Source organism: Lynx canadensis, chromosome A2 (genome assembly GCF_007474595.2).
Source record: "Lynx canadensis isolate LIC74 chromosome A2, mLynCan4.pri.v2, whole genome shotgun sequence".
NCBI lineage: Eukaryota > Metazoa > Chordata > Mammalia > Carnivora > Felidae > Lynx > Lynx canadensis.
This window is the reverse complement of record NC_044304.2, coordinates 168362659-168383159: the sequence shown is the minus strand read 5'-3', so window position 1 is coordinate 168383159 and position 20501 is coordinate 168362659. Positions and strand designations below refer to the sequence as shown.

The window sequence follows — 20501 nt, the reverse complement described above, 5'->3', positions numbered from 1 at the left end:
TTATTATTCCATCTCAGGAAGTAGAGGACAAAAAACAAAGAACCAGTCAAAAAAGCACTCAGAGCACATAGAGTTGAAGCCCATCAAAGTAGTACAGCAAGATGTACGTTGTTCACAACACATTTCCCAACAATTAACTCCTGCACCTTAAAAATAAAACACAGAATTCTGGTAGATATCTTGAATTTGGAACAATTTATTCTTATTTTTAAATATATGCAATGAAGAACTTGAAATCAAGGGAGTTACTCAAGATAAGAATTTAGTTTTTCTTTATTTTTGAAAAATGTCATAGGACTTGATGGTTGGCAGGTCCTGGCTCATGAGCCTCCTTCCAGAACAGGTATGGAGTTCTCTGTGTGTGAGACGCTGATTTTTGTCTTTAAAGTTTACTTATTTACTTTGAGAGAGCATGTGAGTAGGGGAGGAGGAGAGAGAGGGAGAGAGAGAATCCCAAGCAGGCTTTACGCTGGCAACGCAGAGCCCAATACAGGGCTCAAACTCACGAACCGTGAGATCATGAGCTGAAACCAAGAGTTGGATGCTTAACCAACCTCTCAGAGAAGCTGATTTTGTGGATAGGTGGGCCAGCAGGAACTGCCTCAAGATAGTGGCCCCTGCCTCAGACAAGAACTTTGTTTGCAGAAACAAAAGATGTGTGGCAGACCGTGGCCTTTTCAGCCCCTGATGAATGTAGATGTCACCTTCAGGGACAGTTAACCAAGCAAAGTTGTGGGGAGCTGGACTAGGGAGGACCAGTTGTCATGACCTGGTGATTTGTGTTGGTCCCCGGAGCCCGCCTCACTGACAGGCACCAGCTTGCCTGTGTTTGTGTGGGTTTCTCGCTGTGTCCCCCGCTGGGAAGGAAGCATGGATGTGGAGGGGCACTGAGCCTGCAGCCACCCTGTCACACAGAATGAGGTGAGAGAAGTTACCCTGAAGGTTTGCAGCAGGCAGTGCCTGTGAAGCCTACAGTAGAACAGATTTCAGCTCTCAGTTACTCCTGGGCAGTTGACTGTAAGGCCATAGTGCCCTGGGTAATACACACCAGTTGTGAATGGCTTTGGTCTCAGACCCCCATGTGCTCTTTGGCTCTGGAGACTGTCTTCTTCCTCTCAGTGGGATCACCAGCATCCTGGATTGTGGTTTCTGCACCCAGACAGCACTGGGATGAACATGATGGGTAGAAGCCCTCCTACCCTGAAAGCCCCAAACCTCTAGATGCTTTGGGAGGGACATCACAGTGCCGCCTTCCTGTTCCCTTCTCATTCCCTCTCCCTCCTCCTCCCCACCTTCCCTTCCTCTCCCCCTCCTCTCTCTTTCTCTTTTGTCTTTGGAATCAGGACCACAGCTTTAATCTGGGATCTTGGGGGAAGGAGACAAGATATTGTGACTTCAGTGCAGGTTGCTGAGATGAGGGGTGTCTGAGCGCTGGTTTCAGGGCTGCTTCCTGCTCCCAGAAGTGCACAGCTCCTAGAAGTGCACAGCATCCCAGCCTCTGGTCTGAGGCTTTTTATTCTCTTGCTTGTTGTTCAGGGTCTATTCCAAAAGAAGCAGTTCTTAATGTGGAAAAGGTTTTCTATCCATGCTTGGATACTCCATCTGATTAAATGCATTTTTGCTTTTGATGTGATAGAAATGTTCAGGAAAACTACCGTGGGAGTAGGGAATTTGTGGTTATGTGGGTCTGTGCCCATGGCATGGTGATGTTGGGAGCAGTGACAGCAGGACCCTGTGCCAGGGACTATGGGCACTTTATCTTCACACCTGCTGGGTGCAGGGAACTCCCCCCCCCCCCCATTCGCAGCTGAGACAACTGAGCCAGAGAGGCTTTGCCAAGGCTGTGCGTCCACCATGGGGTAGAGCCAGGCCAATACTTCCTCACTCTGGATGGATGTTAAAAATGAGGATGACTTTTAAAAAGAATATTTCTTCAAATCTTACACCTTACTTTTCTTTGCTAATGCCGTTACTAAAAGAGTATAATTTAATGTAATTCCCCAGAACCTCATGTTTTCACAGTCCTTACTGTTTTCTACCTGGGAGAGACTGATAAAATGGCTTTGGTGAGAATCACTGTTTTGATAAATTCTGGCACTGAAATGAAATTGATTAAGATTATTGAAAGGCTCCACTAGACACAGTGACTGGGGGCTCATGGGGCTCAAGGCACAGTTGCTCTTTTCTAAAGGCCTGGACAAGGCAGGACAGGTACACAAAGTCAGGAACAAAAAACAGAGCACGTGGGGTTCTGTGGGGGATGCGGGCAGTGAGCTCTGCAGAACATTGGGCACAGTGGTCAGTGTGGGTGTCTGGTGAGGCTTCTCGTGCAAGTTAGCCGGGAAAGGAAAGTAAGGTTTATATTATTTAACTTTGCTATTATAAATGTATATTTAAATTCTACCCCTAACATGAGGCTCGAACTCGTGACCCAGAGATCAACAGTTGAATGCTCCACTGACTTAGTCCCTGCCTTATATTTTTGAAGTTATGAAGTCTGTGTATGTTTCTTGCAAAAAGGTGGTACTGAAGTATGAAACACCTTCCCAGAGGCAGCTGTGAGGACTTGAGTGTCTTTCCTGAGACTGCTTCTTGGCATTTACATGACTCAGGCTGTTGCTATGCCGACCGGGGTGTGAGTGGGAAACCTAAAGAAGGCTGTTTCTACTGATGGTTTACCTGCTGCCGGCCGTAAAATAGGGGCCTCTGATGAATAACTGCTCAGTGACGACAGTGAGTGAGTGAGTGCAGTCAGTGGCTGGTGGGTTTCAAAGAAGACACATGCTTGGTAGAGACAGCAGGTGACGGCTTAGACCCTGGGTCCCGGTGTCCAGGTGACCTTTATCTCAGACTTTGCCTGGCACCAGCTGATACTCCGTTTCACACTGTCAGGTGCCAGCTCACATCACCTGGGCTTTATAGGCTTCTGTGAAATTGGTTTGACACCTTATTCAGAACTTCCTTTCTCCCCTGCAGCTGTCAGGGGCAGGGGTGAGGCTGCCCTCAGCCTCCACCTGCAGCTCACCAGAGCCTGTGCTCCCCCTGCCTCAGCAGAGACCAGCCCAGCACCTGCTCCTGTTGCTTTTGGAAGGGCTGCCCTTCTGACCTGGAGATTCCGGAGGTCACGGTGGAGGAGAGAGAACTGCCACCGTATGTGTGCACCCAGCTGCCACTCCCCTGGACCTCTGTCTGCTCGTGGGAGGACACCTCCTGCTGCCTAGCGAGTGGGCCAGGCCCGCCAGGCCCTGGTCCAGGACAGGGCACAGTGCCTCGCTGCATGCTCTCGGGGCGCTCTGCCTTCACTTAATGAGGGTGAATATATTGATTACCAAATACCTGTAGCCGTTCACTGTGTTTTCATGCCACTTTTCCAGTACGAGGAGTATTTGAACCAAGAGAATGTTGCTGAGGTGTGGACTCCTCACATTGGGAGCTGGGGCAGTGGAGAGTTCTTATTCGGTTTCTCAGCCCTGCACGCCCCGAAGTGATTCTTCATGCATTAAATCACCCAATTTACTGAGTGCTGTGCTCCAGGGACTCTTGGGGAACTGGGGACTCCTGGCAGAGGACGGACAGGAACAGAAAGAATAGAAACTGTGAAAGTCCACCTGTGGGGAGTGAAATGGAGCTGAAGAAGGGTGTTTGTGCCCACCTCCAGGTCTGAGGTTTTACTGGGGACCACGGTGAACCGAGAGCTGTCCTCCCTCACCTGGCATCTGCTGTGGTGGAGACTGCAGCCCAGAACCTGCCACAAAGGGTCACCCAATATCCTTCCGGTGCTGCAGCTGGGAAGGCTTTCCCGCTGCACTGAGATAGTCAGATCTGTTCATTGCCTGGTTCCAATGGCTCACCTTGGCTTAAACATGAGCCTTCCTGTCCAAATCACCACACACACGCACACCGTCTCGCAGCTTTTAGATTATTGCTATTTAGATGTCTGAGAGCCAAGCATCAGCTCCCAGAGAAAATGGGCTGGGTTAGTGGAGAACAAACAATGTATACACCAAATCAAGACCAAAATCAAAAACCAACAAAATAAATGATGTCTGTCCACTTCTGGGAACCCCTGAGGTGCAGCCAGGGGGTGTGCCCTGTGCCTGGACCTGTCTGCCACTGTTTATCTACTTCAGTGTCTGCTCTGAGACACGCCTCAGGTTGACTACCTCTGGGGTGGTGCTCCTGGTGATTGTTGGCAGGATGGGCCCCGGGACAGACACGCTTTGCCCATACCCTTCGTTTCTGTATGTGGCTGAAGGCACCTGAGTCCAGGTGTCACCATCTGCCTGCTCTGTGAGGCCTCCCATCGCTTCCTGCCGGGGTGGGAGCTGCTCTGCAAAGCTCCAGGGAGCTGAGACAGGGTGTGGAGGCCAGGAGCAGAGCCACGGGCAAGCAGGAGCCCAGTGGTACTGCCTTAGGAGGAGCTATACGGTAAAAGGAGAAGCAGTGAGCAGGAGCAGGGGCTCTCCTTCCCGCCAAGGGTGCACGTGAGTGCGGTCACTGGCCAGATACTGGCAAAGATTTGCCTTTTTCTTTCCTTGGGTGTGTTCCAGGCCCACAGAAGAGCAAAGGTTGCAGGTGGAGGTAGGAGAAGGAATGAGAGTTGCGGGCTGGGATCCGGACAGAGGGCTCCGCCAAGTAAGGTCCCAGTGGTGTGATGTGCCTGTGTCTGCCCTGGTGAACGCTTGTGTGGACACAAACCCACCCCTCTTACTTGGAACAGCTCGCAGTAGTGGAGAAAGCACGTGTGTGGGGGGGAGACAGACCAGGCTTTGAGTCAGACTGTGGGCATATTCTTAACCTTCTCGAGTCCGGGTTTCCTTTTTTTGCAAAATGGGAGTAGGCATTGCAGTAGGCAACTGGGAGAGTCATTACATTGTATTGTTGTTTGCTTTGGGAGTGCTCAGTGAGAAGGGGGAGTGATCGAGTAAGAGAACTATGTATGAGAAGACTTCGTTATTTGTGAAAGATTGCCTTTGCGAAGAGATAACATACTTGTTATACTAGTTATTAACGTGCATTTGAGTAGAATTCGCATGCCAGCTGGAGTTTGTCATCATTTTATTTGGCTGTCATACTAAATCTTTCTTGGCTTAGTAGCATTATCAGCTCTCAGTTGAAAAAAAAATTTTTTTTTAATGTTTATTTATTTTTGAGAGAGAGAGAGAGAGAGAGAGAGCGAGCGAGCAGGGAGGGGTAGAGAGAGAAGGAGACACAGGATCTGAAGCAGGCTCCAGGCTCCGAGCTGTCAGCACAGAGCCTGATGTGGGGCTCGAACTCACAAACCGTGAGATCATGACCTGAGCCAAAGTTGGACGCTTAACCAACTGAGCCACCCAGGCTCCCCATCAGCTCTCAGTGTTAAGATTTCCTGAGAATACTTGGGTTCTAAGCATGTTCCAGTGGCTTTGTACAAGATACAGTCACTGCTCCTGTTCATATGGTCCATCTGAGAGAGAACCTGTTTTATTGTTTGGTGAGAGAATTCATTTTCCTTTTTTCTTTGTCTTACATTCGGTCACAGAACCTCTCCTATTCCGCTAGTGTGCACTGGCATCCATCTCAGTGCCTCTGCAAACACCTGTGGGAGGGAGGGAGCTTGGGAAGGAGCAGACCCTGGGGGGTAGTCAGCTTGCCTGTGGGTGGGCGGAATACTGGTGATGCGGATTGCTGGGCTGGGGCCTTCGATTTTCAGGCCACTCTCCCCTCTACAGCAGCATCCCAGTCTGGAGGGGACACCCTCCGAGTGGAAGGGCTGCACTGGGGATTCGTGCAGCTGTGGGTCGGCAGTTAACCGGCCAGGGCGTGGGAATCCTGCTCGTGTGGGCTCTTTCCACCACAAAATACAAAACCCTTTCTAAATGTCTCAGGAATGATGGGAGGCAGAGCTGGCCTGGCTCTGCAGAATTGCTGGATCTTTTTCTGTTTGAATAGGCAAAGAAAAAGAGGCATCAAGGTGGTGACGCAATCTTGCGCAGTATTCTGAGAAAATAAAGGGGAAGCAGAACTAGGACTAGAAAGATTTGGTATGCACATCTGTGAGTGTATTGTGAGTGTGTGTGATGTGTCTGCCTGTGTGTATCTGTCAGCGTGCGTGTGTGTTCTGAAGCTGGAGGGAAATCTGTGGATAGATGCATAAGGGGTGTTCCCACCTTCACAGCTGGTCTCTGGGTGGTCAGCCAAGGGAGCAGTTTGAGCATTTTGGAAATGCCGCCTTTGTTTTCATGGAGAGGGGGGATACCACCATCAAAGCTGAGCAATTCCGGCTGTAAGCTCTGGGCACGGAGATGGACTGCTTCACGGGCCTGCTTCACAGGTTTCACTGCCTGGCTTTGGAGTCGCACCTGGTCTTGAGGCCATTCACGAGCTCGACTGTGAGATTGCTCTGTGAACAAATCGACTTTGGAGCCGTGCCCAGCCTGCCAAGGGAGAGGGAGGTGGGTGCCGCTGGAGAAGGAAGTGTGTCGGATGGAGAGCACGGGGCGGGGCCAAGTGTCTCACACAGATGTCTTTTTCTTTCTATGATTTATGGTCGTAATTAGTGTTAGTAGGTGGCTGACACTTAAAATGAAATATGGCCTTTCTTAATTTTAGAGCAGATAACAACACAAATAAATTAGCATATTGCATGGTGGGGTGGAGTATGCTTAATGCTTGCAGCTCTGCTGATAAACAACTTGAAATAACTGCTGGTAGAAGTCTCTCTGCTGCATTTTTTAACCAGTTCCCTGTAAAGGATGGAATGAGGCACACGCAGATAGCAGGTTGTTGAGGGTCAAGATTCAAGTGTTAATTGTGGTGCGTTTCTCCTTCCAATTGAGTCTAATTGTCAGCTGTGATTAGAGCAGCACAGGAAGTGGGGAAAGGCTTCTTCCTGCTGCCTTTCCTCACAGTCTGTCATCTGCAAGTTCCGTGTGACAAACAGGGTTGTTAATGTGAGTGAGTGGTGGGCCTGAGCATGGGGCTGCTCCTCCACGGTCTTCTGTGGCACTGGCAATGCGCTGGGATGGTCCTGGGCACAGAGAAGGGAGCATGTGGCCCTCTGAGCATCTGGGGCAGTGGGAGGGGCGACCAGACTGCCCGGGCTCCTTGAGAGACCCTGGGTGGTTTGCATCTGTTCTTCCGGCAGAGACCATCTCCTGGGTGGCTGGACTTGAGTCTTAAAGATCAGGCAGCCCGATTGTCCTGCTCATGAGACCGAGACTGGATGGGCCCGTTGCCTTTCTCAGGGTCACTACTTCTGGGGCAACAAGATTGGATGCAGGTCTCGCTAACTCTCAGTGCTGGCTAACCGTCTTTTGGATGGTTCTTGGCAGTTTTCCTTCCAGGCTGTTGTACCTTTCCCACCTCACAGGGCCTGCTGCGGGTACTCAGTGGGGAGGGCCTGTGAACGAGAGGCCCCAGGGGGCAGAGCCAGGGGGAGTGGGGAACAGGGGCGCAGTAACAGACAGCAGCACGCGGTCAGTTCGTGGATGAAGTGGGCAGCGATGTGTGTTCCAACCAGACAAAGACAGGACGTGATATTTGTCATGAGATTATATGTTGCTTCAGGAAAGCAGACCCTTTGCTTTGAGTTGAGGCCCAGGTGGCTGACTGAGGGGCATCTCCCTGGGTTTGTGCTCCGGGCCTGCCTGTGGGCTTCTCCCAGGGAGCGCGGACACTGTAATATCTCTCTATTGAATTGTTGTGAGGGCACAGTGAAACTGCTTATTCTTGTGAATTCATGGCAGCGCTGTCCCCTGTTAGATGCTGCTCCTCTGCTCCTAGAACAGAAGCTGCTTTCGTAGCTTCTCCAGTCCTGTTTTTGTGCCTTCCTCAACCCGTATTTGTTTCAGGCAATGCTTCAACTCTGGATTTCACAGCAGTTCCCCAGTGAGCAAATTAACAATCAGAGACTGTACAGTGACCCAGGGGGTGGATCCCCTCATAGTTAATAACCTCTTCCTAACCTGCCGTTCTCTTTTGTGTATCCTGCTGCTTTCCAGCATCTGCATTATCTCAGCAAAGTCAGATCCAAAGAGCCTGCGTGTGTCCGCGTCGTTTCTTCGAGACTCGGGAGTCGGTGGATGTAATGGCCCTGGATAGCCGCACTGTTCTTTGTAGCGCTGACTCATTTCTCTTTTGTCTTTCCTCCCCAGGCTGTTTGTTCGAGGATGGCCTCTGCAGACCGTCTGAGACCTGCGTGAATGGTAAGTGTGCGAGTCCCAGCCGACATGCAGCTGTGGGTGTGGGCTTGCCTCTACCCTGCTAACCGCGGACGGGGCTCACCATGTGGAGGGAACATTCTGGGCGAGGTTCATTTTCTTTGATGCTCGCGAAGAGAGTTGTGGAGCTGAAACTTCTCTGGGCGTGATTAAAAAGTTAATGGAAACCTAACGGAAGTGGAACACATTGTTTATATGCACGTGTGTGTGTCTGCGTCTACATCTGCATCTGTACCCAAGATTTACGGCTGCTCACCAGCAGCTTTACAAGAGTAGGTGATGGAATCGGGTGCCCCGACTCCGGCTGGAACTGCCACATCCCTCAGCCTAGTTTTGCTCCATCAGCAGGAAGCCGTTGATCCTTTAGACCACCTGTTTTGTTCTCATCAGGAAGAGAAGAGATGTCTGGTGCTTTGTGTTTTCGGGTAGAGCTCTGAGCCCTGCCAGTGGCTGGGTCTGGGGGGGGGGAACGTGAGCTTCCCTCCACCACATCTGCCCTGCTCAGGAGAGACCTGTGTGCTGTGTGATGGCAGCAGATCTGGGGCAGTGTGCCATTGGGTCGTGGCCTTCAAACACTAAGGGAGGGGTTAGGGTACAACACCTGCACAGGGGCTTTGCCCTGTACTGCTTCTCCTGAAGCCACACGGAGTCTGCAGGTGGGCCCGGGTAGCTGTGGGAGGACCCATGTGAGGGGCGCGCCTGTTTTCCTACTGCTCCTGGTCTCTCCAGGTAGTTCAGGGAGTGTGTTTTGGGTGTGGATTTTGTTCTTGCCTGGAGCCTGCCACAGACGTCTCTGACTGCCCCTGTTCTCTGTGCAAACGCGGGTGTCTGCAGGTGGAACCTGGCTCACAGAGGACCTAGACCCTGGAAGCCCTCCACGAGTAAAAGGTGCCTTGTGCCTGACCACCCCTGAGCTCAGTTGGTCCTTGCTGGGCCCACACAGGACACATTTGAGGGTCTGAAAGTCAAAAACCAGGTGCTTTGAGTGTCCCTTGGAGTGAACGGTGCTGTGGACCAGACCTGGGATTTCAGGGCTGGGAACAATCATACTTGTGTCCTGCTAGCTCATGTGCCATGGGGACAAATTGCTGACAACCCCGGATAGTTTGTTTTGTGTGTGTGTGTTTTCGGGGATTGGGGGAAGTTCTGTGCAGACTGTGATAATGGTGACTTAGGCTGGGGGAGAGTACATTAGAACCTCCATGATGGCAGGATGTAGAGTGTTCAGCCGTGTGGCCCTGCCAGCTTGAGCGCCTCCAACTCTTATACACAGTCGGGCCTCTCCCTTGCCCTCCCCTCCCAGGCTGCTTGTGATTGTACCCCATGAAGCTTTTATTTGGAAGCAGGTTTTTTTTTTTTGTTTTTTTTTTTTTTTAACTCTTACGTATTTTTGAGAGAGAGAGTCAGAGCATGAGCGGGAGAAGGGCAGAGGAAGAGGGAGACACAGAATCCAAAGCAGGCTCCAGGTTCTGAGCTGTCAGCACAGAGCCCAACGCAGGGCTCAAACTCACAAGCTGTGAGATCATGACCTGAGCTGAAGTCGGACGCTTAACCAACTGAGCCACGCAGGTGCCCCGGGAAGCAGATTTTAAAAAATAATCTTACTTGTAAAAATGTGTCACCTGCCTTCAGTGAAGTTTGACTGTAAAGAAAATAGCTATGTGCATGTTTAATTAAATTGGGGATGTAAGCGGCAGCAGCACAATGGAAACTATAGTTTCGTTCACTCTCCTTTGTCCTTGACAAAAAGCAGGCCTGGAATCATAACTGTCGTGGGGGTTTTCCTTCCCTAACCTCAACTTGCCTTCCTGGCAGGGACTCATATTAACATTATGTAAGATAACAGCTTTGAGTTCTTTGGAAAAAGAAAGCAATTTAAATGTAAATATATATGCAGGCTTTGATTTATGGAGACAGACAATATTTGATATTTTTTCTAATACAGCTAAAGTCTACGAAATAGCAAAGCAGGCATCATCCAATCTCACAAAATTGTGTGCTATGAGTAGCTGACGGGGAGTTAGTAAAGAAAACATATTGTCTGGGTCTGTGGTTGCCACTTCATTCACCCTACAGGCGAGTGGGGCAAGGAGGCGTGGCCCAGCAGCCCTGTAAGGATACAGAGGGCAGGCCCCTTTGGGGAGTCTAGAATGTTCTGTGGTCAGACACAGGTTTCTTCTCTTTTCTTTCCCCTCCCTTTCCTTTTCTTAGAATGGAGAGAGAAATATATATACCTATTAACCTTATATATATTTTCAATGTGTCCAATAGATCTTTGAAATCACAATTAAAATTAAATTTTTTGCGTGGGATAATGTACTTTATAAAGAAAGTCAATGGGGCTCCTGGGTGGCTCAGTCGGTTGAGAGTCCGACCTCAGCTCGGGTCATGATCTCATGGTCCGTGAGTTCGAGCCCCGCATCGGGCTCTGTGCTGGCAGCTCAGAGCCTGGAGCCTGCTTCGGATTCTGTGTCTCCCTCTCTCTCTCTGCCCCTCCCCTGCTCATGCTCTCTCTCTCTCTCTCTCTCTGTCAAAAATAAATAAACATTAAAAAAAATGTCAAAAGATAAACATACTTACCAGCTCACACATCTGAAGATGGCTGCTGTAAAAAAACAAAAACAGAAAATATCAAGTGTTGGTGAGGATGTGGGGAAATGGACCCCTAGGGCATCATTGGTGGGAATGTACAATGGTGCAGCTGCCAGGTTCCTCAAAAAATTAAACACAGACTTACCATATGATCTAGCAACCTCAAAAGAATACCCCAAAGAATGGAAAGCAGGGACTCAAACAGATATTTGCACACCCATGTTCACGGCAGCCTCATTCACAGAAGTCAGGTGGTAGAAACGACCCAAATGTCCATCGTCAGATGGATGGATGAACAAATGTGGTATAGATGTACAACAGAGAATCATTCCGCCTTGGAAAGGAGGGAAATCCCGACACCTGCCACAGGATGGCCGAACCCGAAGGACATGATGCTCGTTATGTGAGCAAAGCCAGTCACAGAAGGACAACTGCCCTGTGATTCTACTTCTGTGAGGTCCCTGGAGCCGCCAGATCCATAGAGACAGAGAGGAGAGGGTAGGTGCTGGGCGCTGGGGAAGGGGGATGGGGAGTTAGGGTCTAATGGGGACAGAGTTTCAGTTTGGGAAGATGGAAAGTTCTGGAGATGATAGTGGTGATGGTTGCACAACAGTATGAACATGCTCAGTGTTGCGGAACTGTGCACTTAGAAATGGTTTCGATGCCACATTTTATGTTATTAGTCATGTTATTTAACATCACAATTAAAAACAAGATAACCAAACTGGGAGAACCATTTAGCAACATGTCAGTGGACCGGAGGTTCTTATTCTGAATTATGAAGAGCCCCTACACCCTATAAGAAAAAGGCAAAGATTGAATAGGAAAACAGGCAAAGATGTGAATAGTAGTTTGCAGAGGAGGAAGGAAAATGGCCCACTTACTGTATGAAAATGTGTTTACCCTCAGTACTACTTAGGGGAAATGTGAATATAAAGCTTACCTGCAGATTGCCAAACATTCACATGATGAGTGATACCCGGCACTGGTGAGGGCTCAGGGAGATGGGCCCAGATGCACTTTGCTAGTAAGCACATGAGTTGGTTACAGTCTTTTGGAATGTAATCTGGCAATATCTATTATATGAAAAATATACTGATAACTTGATTTGTTTTGGGGATTCACGTATATAAAAGCGAGGGTATGCCACAGTATTTATACTGGCAAAACCTGTAACACCTGTAAATCCACTGATATGGGAAGTTTCATAACTTATGCTGGGTCTATAGTATGGAATATTACATAGATACTTAAAAAATGAGTTAAGTGTCTGTCTGTTTCCTGACCAGGAAAAATGTCCCTTGTGTGATAAATAGAAAAAGTAAGTTGCAGGGTAGTGGTTATAATATGATTCTGTTTTCTGGGAGTGCTCCCTCCCTCCCACCCCCAGCAGATGACCAGAAGGAAGAATGTGTCTTTTGGGGAAACTAGGGGCAATCTGGGGAGGGTATATATGGGGGAGATTAACTTGTGTTTCAAGATCTTTGTATTGCTTTATGTATTAAAGCAATCTCTAAAAAAAAGCCATCTTGTGTTACTTTTGTAATAAAACTTACGTAATAAAGACATTTCAGAGTCTGCTGAGCTGATTTTGAAAGGCAGACCTTTCAAAGGTGCAGGCCTGCTGAGTCAGGTGCTGGCCCTCAGCTCCCACGGGGGTATCCCTGATGATGCATGAGACCCCTCTTCTGGCTTCACATGGAAGCTTCGAGGTAGGAATGTCAGGTGTCTCAGGTGGGGTGGGGTAGTACTGAGCAGGGACCTGGACCAGAACCGGCACACAGAATAGCCCCACAAATCCAGAGATTGACGCTTGGCGGGGGGGCCCTGCGGGGAGGGGGCAGCACCCCGCGTCTCCAGGACGGTGTTCCAGCTCCAGTAAACAGTATCTGTCAGTGGACGAAGAGCCTCAGCGGGCCCCACTGTGTGTAGAGTGGGGCTGAGGCCAAATCTGGGGGAGAGGTCAGCTGGGGTCAGTTTTCAGGCCGTATACCCCCGCTTCTTTCTCGTGTTGGCCCTTCCTGGGGTGCTGCTGCTGGCCCTCAGTGGGCCAGGGCTCTGAGCCACGAGCACGTGAAGGAACCTCCCTCCCTCCCTCTTCTCTTTCCCTCCATCTTCTCTTCCCCTCCTTCCTTCTGTCCTTCTTTTCCTTCCGAGACTTTCTTGAGGTGTGAAGGGAGCAGACCAAATAAATATTTTTGTTGGAAGTGCTCAGAACAGTTTTTTATTTTCATTTTCGTGTTTAGTGATCACAAGCTGGGCCTGTCAACTGCAGGTCGTGATCTGCTGGGGTGCCCAGCATGCTGTGGAAAATCTGATAGACTGAGCTCTTCTGTTTTATTGCTCTAAAAAAAAAAAAAAAAAAGAAAGAAAAGAAAAAGAAGAAGCTTTAATTTGACAAGTGGGGGATGATGAAAAAGTACAGTGTATTTGAAAAGAGATGAGGTAGTAGCAGTGAAACCTATGCCATATGAGTTGTGACCACCCGGAGAGCCTGGGAAAGCCTGTGGGATCCGGACACCCTGGGGCTCCTGGCCCCTGTGGGATCTGGACACCCTGGGGCCCCTGGCCTCTGTGGGAACCGGACAGCCCAGGCCTCTGGCCAAGGAGGTTTTCTGGCTGAGGAGACCTGGCTGCATCTGGCTCTGTGGGGAAGGCGCTACTTCACTGGGAAGACACGCTTGGTGTTTAGGATCTCCCAGCTCCTAAGGCTCATTTCAGGGAGCTTAACAGGGTTTCCATAGAATTTTTTTTAAAAATCAGCTTCATGATAACCCTTTTCACTACTTTTTTTGTTTTTTTATGTTTATTTTGAGAGAGAGACAGAGTGAGTGAGCAGGGGAGGGGCAGAGAGAGAGAGAGAGAGAGAGGGAGAGAGAATCCCAAGCAGGTTCTGCACTGTCAGCACAGAGTCTGACGCAGGGCCCAAACTCAGGAACAGTGAGGTCGTGACCTGAGCCGACGTTGGACACTCAAGCAACTGAGCCCCCCAGGCGCCCCTTCGCTACTTGTTCTGGGAGGTGGTGCTCCTGTTTTGACCATGCTATCTGGGTAACGAGGCAGCCCTGTGGGGTTACTGAAGTAGTGGTTCTTTGCTCATCCTGACTGGGCTTCCAGACTCCGAGGAGGCAGACTTGATGATAGTTCTGTCTGGATAAATCACAACTTCATGGTGTTAGAAATTCCGGATAAAGATGTTGAGGAACGTGGCCTTTTAAAGGTCATTTTGGGGCACCTGGGTGGCTCAGGCAGTTGAGCGTCCGACTTCAGCTCAGGGCATGATCTCGTGGTCTGTGAGTTCGAGCCCCGCGTCGGGCTCTGTGCCGACAGCTCAGAGCCTGGAGCCTGCTTCGGATTCTGTGTCTCCCTCTCTCTGCCCCTCCCCCACTCATGCTCTGTCTCTCTCTGTCAAAAATAAACATAAAAAAAAAAATTAAAAAAAAAAGATCATTTTATCAGCAAGGTATAGAGGCCACATTTGTGGGTTTTGATCTTCACCGATGACGACATTCACTTGCTTTCCTTGGACGATTCTGGAAGCACGCTTTTGGGAGTTAATGTGTGACAGTTGTGTGCCAGCGCTTGTGTTCAAGGCTGTGGCTGACGTCTCTTGTGAAGACTCCCGGTGTTGTGGGAATGACAACTGGTGGCCATTCATGTTTTCTTTTATCCATTCACTCGTCAGGTATGTTTCCACTGCGGGCCCTCACTGGGCTAGCTGGCCAGGAAGGCAAATGAGGCAAACCGGGAGACTTCAAGAAACCAGGAAGAAATTTAGGATTTGAATATTCTAAAACTCTTCACTTTTGGGTAACCCTCTAATTTCAGAGGACAGCTTTCAGTGACCCAGGCTGCACTGGACCCACTGGGAGACGCTTGTTGCCCTGACAAATTTCTGAAGCTCAGGGGGAAAGTTATACTAATTTGTTGTGTGCCCACATAGTGGGGCATTTGCCTGGGGTCAGCGAAGTAATTTCTTTCAGGAAGTGTGGTTCTCCTGCTGTGTCCTCAGTTCTTAATGATGATCCGCTCCTTCCACGGAGAAGGGACCTGGGGAAGCTGGTGTGTTCCCGCCACGGTAGAGCTTCGGCTGGGGGGAGGAGCACCCTTCCGTGTTTCCCTCTAGGGAGGAGCACCGTTCCGTGGTCCCCTCTAGGGAGGAGTGCCCTTCCGTGTTTCCCTCTAGGGAGGAGCACCGTTCCGTGGTCCCCTCTAGGGAGGAGCACCCTTCTGTGGTTCTCTCTAGGGAGGAGCGCCCTTCCGTGGTCCCCTCTAGGGAGGAGCACTGTTCCGTGGTTCCCTCTAGGGAGGAGCGCCCTTCCGTGGTCCCCTCTAGGGAGGAGCGCCCTTCCGTGGTCCCCTCTAGGGAGGAGCGCCCTTCCGTGGTCCCCTCTAGGGAGGAGCGCCCTTCCGTGGTCACCTCTAGGGAGGAGCGCCCTTCCGTGGTCCCCTCTAGGGAGGAGCGCCCTTCCGTGGTCCCCTCTAGGGAGGAGCGCCCTTCCGTGGTCCCCTCTAGGGAGGAGCGCCCTTCCGTGGTCCCCTCTAGGGAGGAGCACCCTTCCGTGGTTCCCTGTAGGGAGTGAACAGTGAGTGCTGGTGGTGCAGCCACTACACACATGGCTGTTACTTTTGCCACAACCTGTGATGTCTCAGGAGACTCGTCTCTTCCCTCGTCCCAGAGGGAGGGCTCCATCCCTTGCAGCAGACCTGCAGACCTGCAGGAAAATCCGGTGTTGGCACGGGTCGACTGAGCCGACATCACAGTGTGATTTAGCCTTAGCCGACTGGCCAGAGAGCAGAACAGGCAGAGTGACTTTGCTGCTGTTTTACCGCCTCTTTCTGTTTTCCTACCTTCTCCAAGCAGAGGACGTGAACTTGCACTTCTTCCCCCGTGTGCTCTCGGTTGGTGGGCCCTAGCTCTGACAGGCTCAGCTTCCGGTGCCTCTCCTGAGGCTCACCCCACACTTTTGTGCCTCTCCTGGACTTGTGTCCTCCCCTTCCTCCTTTTGGGCCTTGTTAGTCTCCCTCTCTCACTTCTCATCCTTTAATGGGCATCTGCTCATGTCAGAGATGTGAAAAATGGAAAATAGCCGGAAAATAGCAGGCACCGCTCACGGTGGTCTCTGTTAATGGTGTAGCAGTGCTGCCCGTGGCTTTCTCCTCTCCCCATTTTGTGCAAATGTCTTCATAGTCTACCTGCAGCTATGTGTCTTGAGTTTTCAGGTAGCATTCAACTGCCTGCATTTTCTGATGCTCCTAAAACCATTTGCAAACTTCCTCTTTAACCTCTCCCTAATGTTCAAAACGTGAGTATAACATAACCTTATAAAAGCATTTCTATCTTTTTTTAAATATTTAAGTTATGTTCACTATTGTTTAAGTTAATATAAATATCATAACAGAAAAGAGCTTTGTGCTTGAAATTTTATTTAGTATTTTGTATCACTTTCCTATAAAATATCCTTACAAATCAGATTAGTGGAGCATGGGCTGTGGGACTTTTGAGGCATGTGACGTGCTGGAAAACCAATTTCTGCAACGTGGCCTTAATTCGCGCCCCCATGGCATGCATGAAAGTGAACATCTCACTTCCCGGCATAAGCATCATCTTTAAAAAATCTTTAGAATTCTGCTTTCGTTTTTTCTTTACATATGTAAAGAATAGTTGATTATTATACCTTTCGGAATTTATTTTTAGGGCAGAGTATCTGATTTTGGTTGTTTTCCATTTAGGAAAACACTTGACCACTGAAAAAAGAATCCACAAATCCACTGAAAACAGAATTTAGAAATCTGTTTTCCTGATAGATAGGCTGCTTGTATGGCTGCGCATAAACTCTCTTTTCTATTACCTGTTCTAGATTGATGTAATGTCTTTCCCTTAAGATGGCGCTTCTGGAACACTTACCAGTTTTTTCTTGAATGGCCAGAATTATTTGAGTTTGCTTTTCTAAGTCATCCTTCTTGTTTGTGCGCCCCAGTCTTGGGGGACCTTGTGCATAGAAACCCCTGTTCCTGCCAGCTCTCCTCTGCAGTGTCTTCTGTTGGTCTGGTTTCCATTCCCACTGTGGCCTGTGCCCCTCGTTTGCCTCATTCTCCTCTGACTGGGTGGCCTGCCTTGCTCTCCTTTCCACTCTCACCCTGCAGCTGTCATCTCCTAGCCTGAGACCTTCAACTGCCCCTCTTCCCATGGAATGAGGTTAGACTCCTGAAGCCAGCATGAGCGTTTGAGGTCACTTACCAGGTGGCTCCAACCTCAGGGTTACTTTAAGGTGACCTCCCTTTGTCTTGTTCATTTCTCTGTCGTCTCTGCACTGCTCCGATCCCATCCCCTCCCCCAGTTACCCACCTCTCCAGTCATTCGTGCTCTTGTCTTGCCTTCTTTCCACTGCTCACCAAAAATGGTTTGTCCTATTCACGGCACTCCATGTTTGAGTATTTTTCAAGGTTTGTGTTTTATATTTTTTATTTAATTTTTCAATTTTTTAATGCTTATTTTTGAGAGAGAGAGACAGAGTGTGAGAGGGGGAGGGGCAGAGAGAGGGAGACACAGAATCAGAAGCAGGCTCCAGGCCCTGAGCTGTCAACACAGAGCCCCACGTGGGGCTTGAGCCCAGGGACTGGGAGATCATGACCTAAGCCCAAGTCAGACGCTTAACTGACTGAAAAACCCAGGCGCCCTGAGGTTTGTGTTTTAACTTCTCTTCTGGATTGAAGATTTTTGAGGAGTCTTCAAGTACTACCTTTCTTCTGCTAGTTATAATGTGCATGTAGGAAGTATTTACTGATTTCCTGACAATCTGCATTCTGACGTGGAAGTCGACATCTTGGAGATGAGTGGTAACCATTGAATGAGTGATCCTTTCCTGCTGTTCCCTGTGCCTTTCCCTGAGTCAGCCCAGCTCATTGTCTTCAGGAAAGTGCCCTGGATTTGTGAGAGCATTGCTGGTGGAATGGGGACCATTTATGGAATCAGACCACTCTTTGCCTGGCCACCCTCCTTCTTGCCTCTGCCATTAGGTTCCCACCCACAAAGTACTCTTGGACACTCACCTGTCCTGTTCCCTGTCGGCCTGGCCTCACTCACTCGCTGCCTTCCGGTACTTCCTCTGTCTTGCCCAAGGATTGGCACACGGGAGGTTGTGAACCCTCACTCACACTCTCTCCCTGTTGGGGTAGCTGATCTTGGTCAGGGCTAGGGCTGACCTGGCAGGACTTGGAACTGACTGTGTTTTTCGCAGAAAGGCACTTGTATAACCTGCTTAGGGACCCTACCTACATCTTGTAACCAGATTGTAAACTGGTGTAAGCATGGATTCTGGTAGTTACAGTTTGGGGAGTCACAGGAAGGGGGAATGCCCAAGAAGGGGTGTGATGAGTGTGGTTCACTTATTGGGGGAGGGGGGCGGCGTGGGAGCAGTGTGTAAATAGGTAGAAGTGACTCTTCTTGCCCATTACAGGGCCAGCCTGTGCCTCCTGGCAGCCCTCCCGTATTCTATACCTGAGCTGGAGTCTGTTTTGAGTCCTGAGGAGTGGAGGTGGGAAGGGGAAGAGTAGGGTTGCCTGTCCAAGCTCATGTTTTTTTTTTCCCCCGGGGAGCTTTCATTTGATGTGCGACCCGAAGGCGAGTCCTCGTCCAAAACGGTTTCTGTGCTGCGGCTGCGGCCGTATCTGCCCCTGTTTTCTGTGGGTCAAGGTGCTACAAGTCTGTGATCTGGGAGGGACAGTGCCACACGCTGAAACCTATTCTATCCTCCCTTTCTGATACAGCGTCAAGTGTTGTATGTGGACAGTAAGTGCTCTTTCTGCGGTTCACAGTACCAGAGCTATTAAATCTATTTACATTTTGAGAAACGTGTAGAAAGGACACTTTGAGATTTCAAAGATTTTTGCGTGGGAAAAAAAAAGATTTTGTTTGTTTCGTTTTGCTTAATAGAAAATTTGGCACATTTAACAACTCAGACACTTATGTGTGTTGGTGTAAAGCTGAATAGCTGTTTGGAGAGTAGAAAATTAGAACCAAATGTTTTAGGAGCCACCGTACACATATTATCCATAAAATGTAAAGCAAAATTATCTCTCAGGCTACATGGTGATGGTCTCCGGAACTTTCTAGTGCCCTGGTTTTCCAGAGACATGCCGCCAGGTTAAAGCACTCCTGGGGGCTTGACAAGGATGTCATGGTGTGAAGCTCCTGTAAAAATTAAACTTATTAGAAATAAAAGATGTGTCTTCTATTTGTAATTTTCTAGCTGACACATATCGTTTCATGAATGCTGCAGTGGTGACACCCAGAATCTCCTCTGTCAGAAGTCCTGGTTGGTTTAGAATCGGCTCCTCCTCTCTTCTTAAACAGCAGTGTGTGCGCCCTTGCTCACCCACTCCTCATAAGCTCCTGAGATTGGGGAATGTCCTTGTATTCTGGGGCTAGGATGTTAACCTGATATGCAGAAACCATCAGTAATAGTTGGCAGAATGAAGGAAATTGTTAGAGATCAAGGAAGGAACAGGAAGGCATAATTTTGTACTAAGTCATAGTGTATAAGTTCTCACTGCTTCTACTCACATCTATTAAATGGATTTTTAAAATAAAAAGTTTTATTTTTCCTAACTATAACCTATAAGATCTGGAAATAAATAATAAAGTACGCACAAAAAATTACCCCAAAGATAACACCATAGCTCATTCTAAAATTCTTCCATTTGAGCACATTGTCTTTCTTGTTCTAAAATCTTTATACATAATGTTCAATATGCTCAAATAATGTGAGTGTAAGAAAGTACACACCAGTGAGCCCACCACGTAGTGTGAGAAATAGAGCATTATTGTTACTCTAGCCCACTTTGGAATTATTTTGATAAAAGAAGATGGTACCAAGTCTAATTGTATAAAAAACTAAAGTGTTAATCATGAGACTCTTAAATACAGAGAACAAACTGAGGGTTAAAGGGGGTGGGGGTTTGGGGAGGTTGGGAAAGGAGTGATGGGCGTTAAGGTGATGGGCACTGGGTGTTATATGTATGTGATGAATCACAGGAATCTGCTGAAGCCAAGACTACGTTGTATGTTAGCTAACTTGAGAATACGTAAATTAAAAAAAAAAAAAAAAAAAAAAGGAATAGGATATGGAAAAAAAGAGAAAGTGTTAGTCACTGGGGTCTTCGTCTGCTTTTCTTGTTCATCATGTGTTGCTTCGAAAATAAATTCTACAAATAGTGCACGGACATATTCGCATTAAAATCGAACACTTTGGAAACATAGAATCAAAGGCAAAGAACTTCCTCCACATCCCTTCACTCTGCCGCCATCACCACACCCAGAGGCACTGGTGCTTACCAGTGGTGTGCCCTGCCAGACCATTTGCCATGCCCATAGGCACAGAATGTGCCAGGCGCTTCCTCATGAGAAAGATTCCGGCAAGTAGCACACTCGCCCCCTTTGTATTGTGCTCGGTGAATTAATTGTTGAAACAATTTTTATTGTCCAGGGCTGCTCTCTGAGCAGGATCATGCCCCCTTGTCCTCACAGAGGGGCAGCGAGCACCCCACACGCAGACCCACAGCCCAGAGATGTGGGATTACATCACTTGGCGTGACCAGGAGGCTTGTTGCGCTCTAAATTCCAATTAATCAAACTTAAAAGGGAATGGAAATTAATTACTGAGTTAAACAGTGTGAAGCAAAGTTTAATTTGGCATATTAACAGGA

At 48.8% G+C, this 20501-nt stretch overlaps 1 protein-coding gene across 1 annotated transcript in view; it reads left to right on the top strand.

The window, feature by feature from the left end:
- Window positions 1–20501, top strand: part of PTPRN2 (protein tyrosine phosphatase receptor type N2) — a 768343-nt gene that overhangs the window by 81149 nt on the left and 666693 nt on the right. The window contains 1 exon segment of the mRNA XM_030297386.1: window positions 8136–8186. Within this exon segment, the coding sequence (XP_030153246.1) occupies window positions 8136–8186 (51 nt within the window).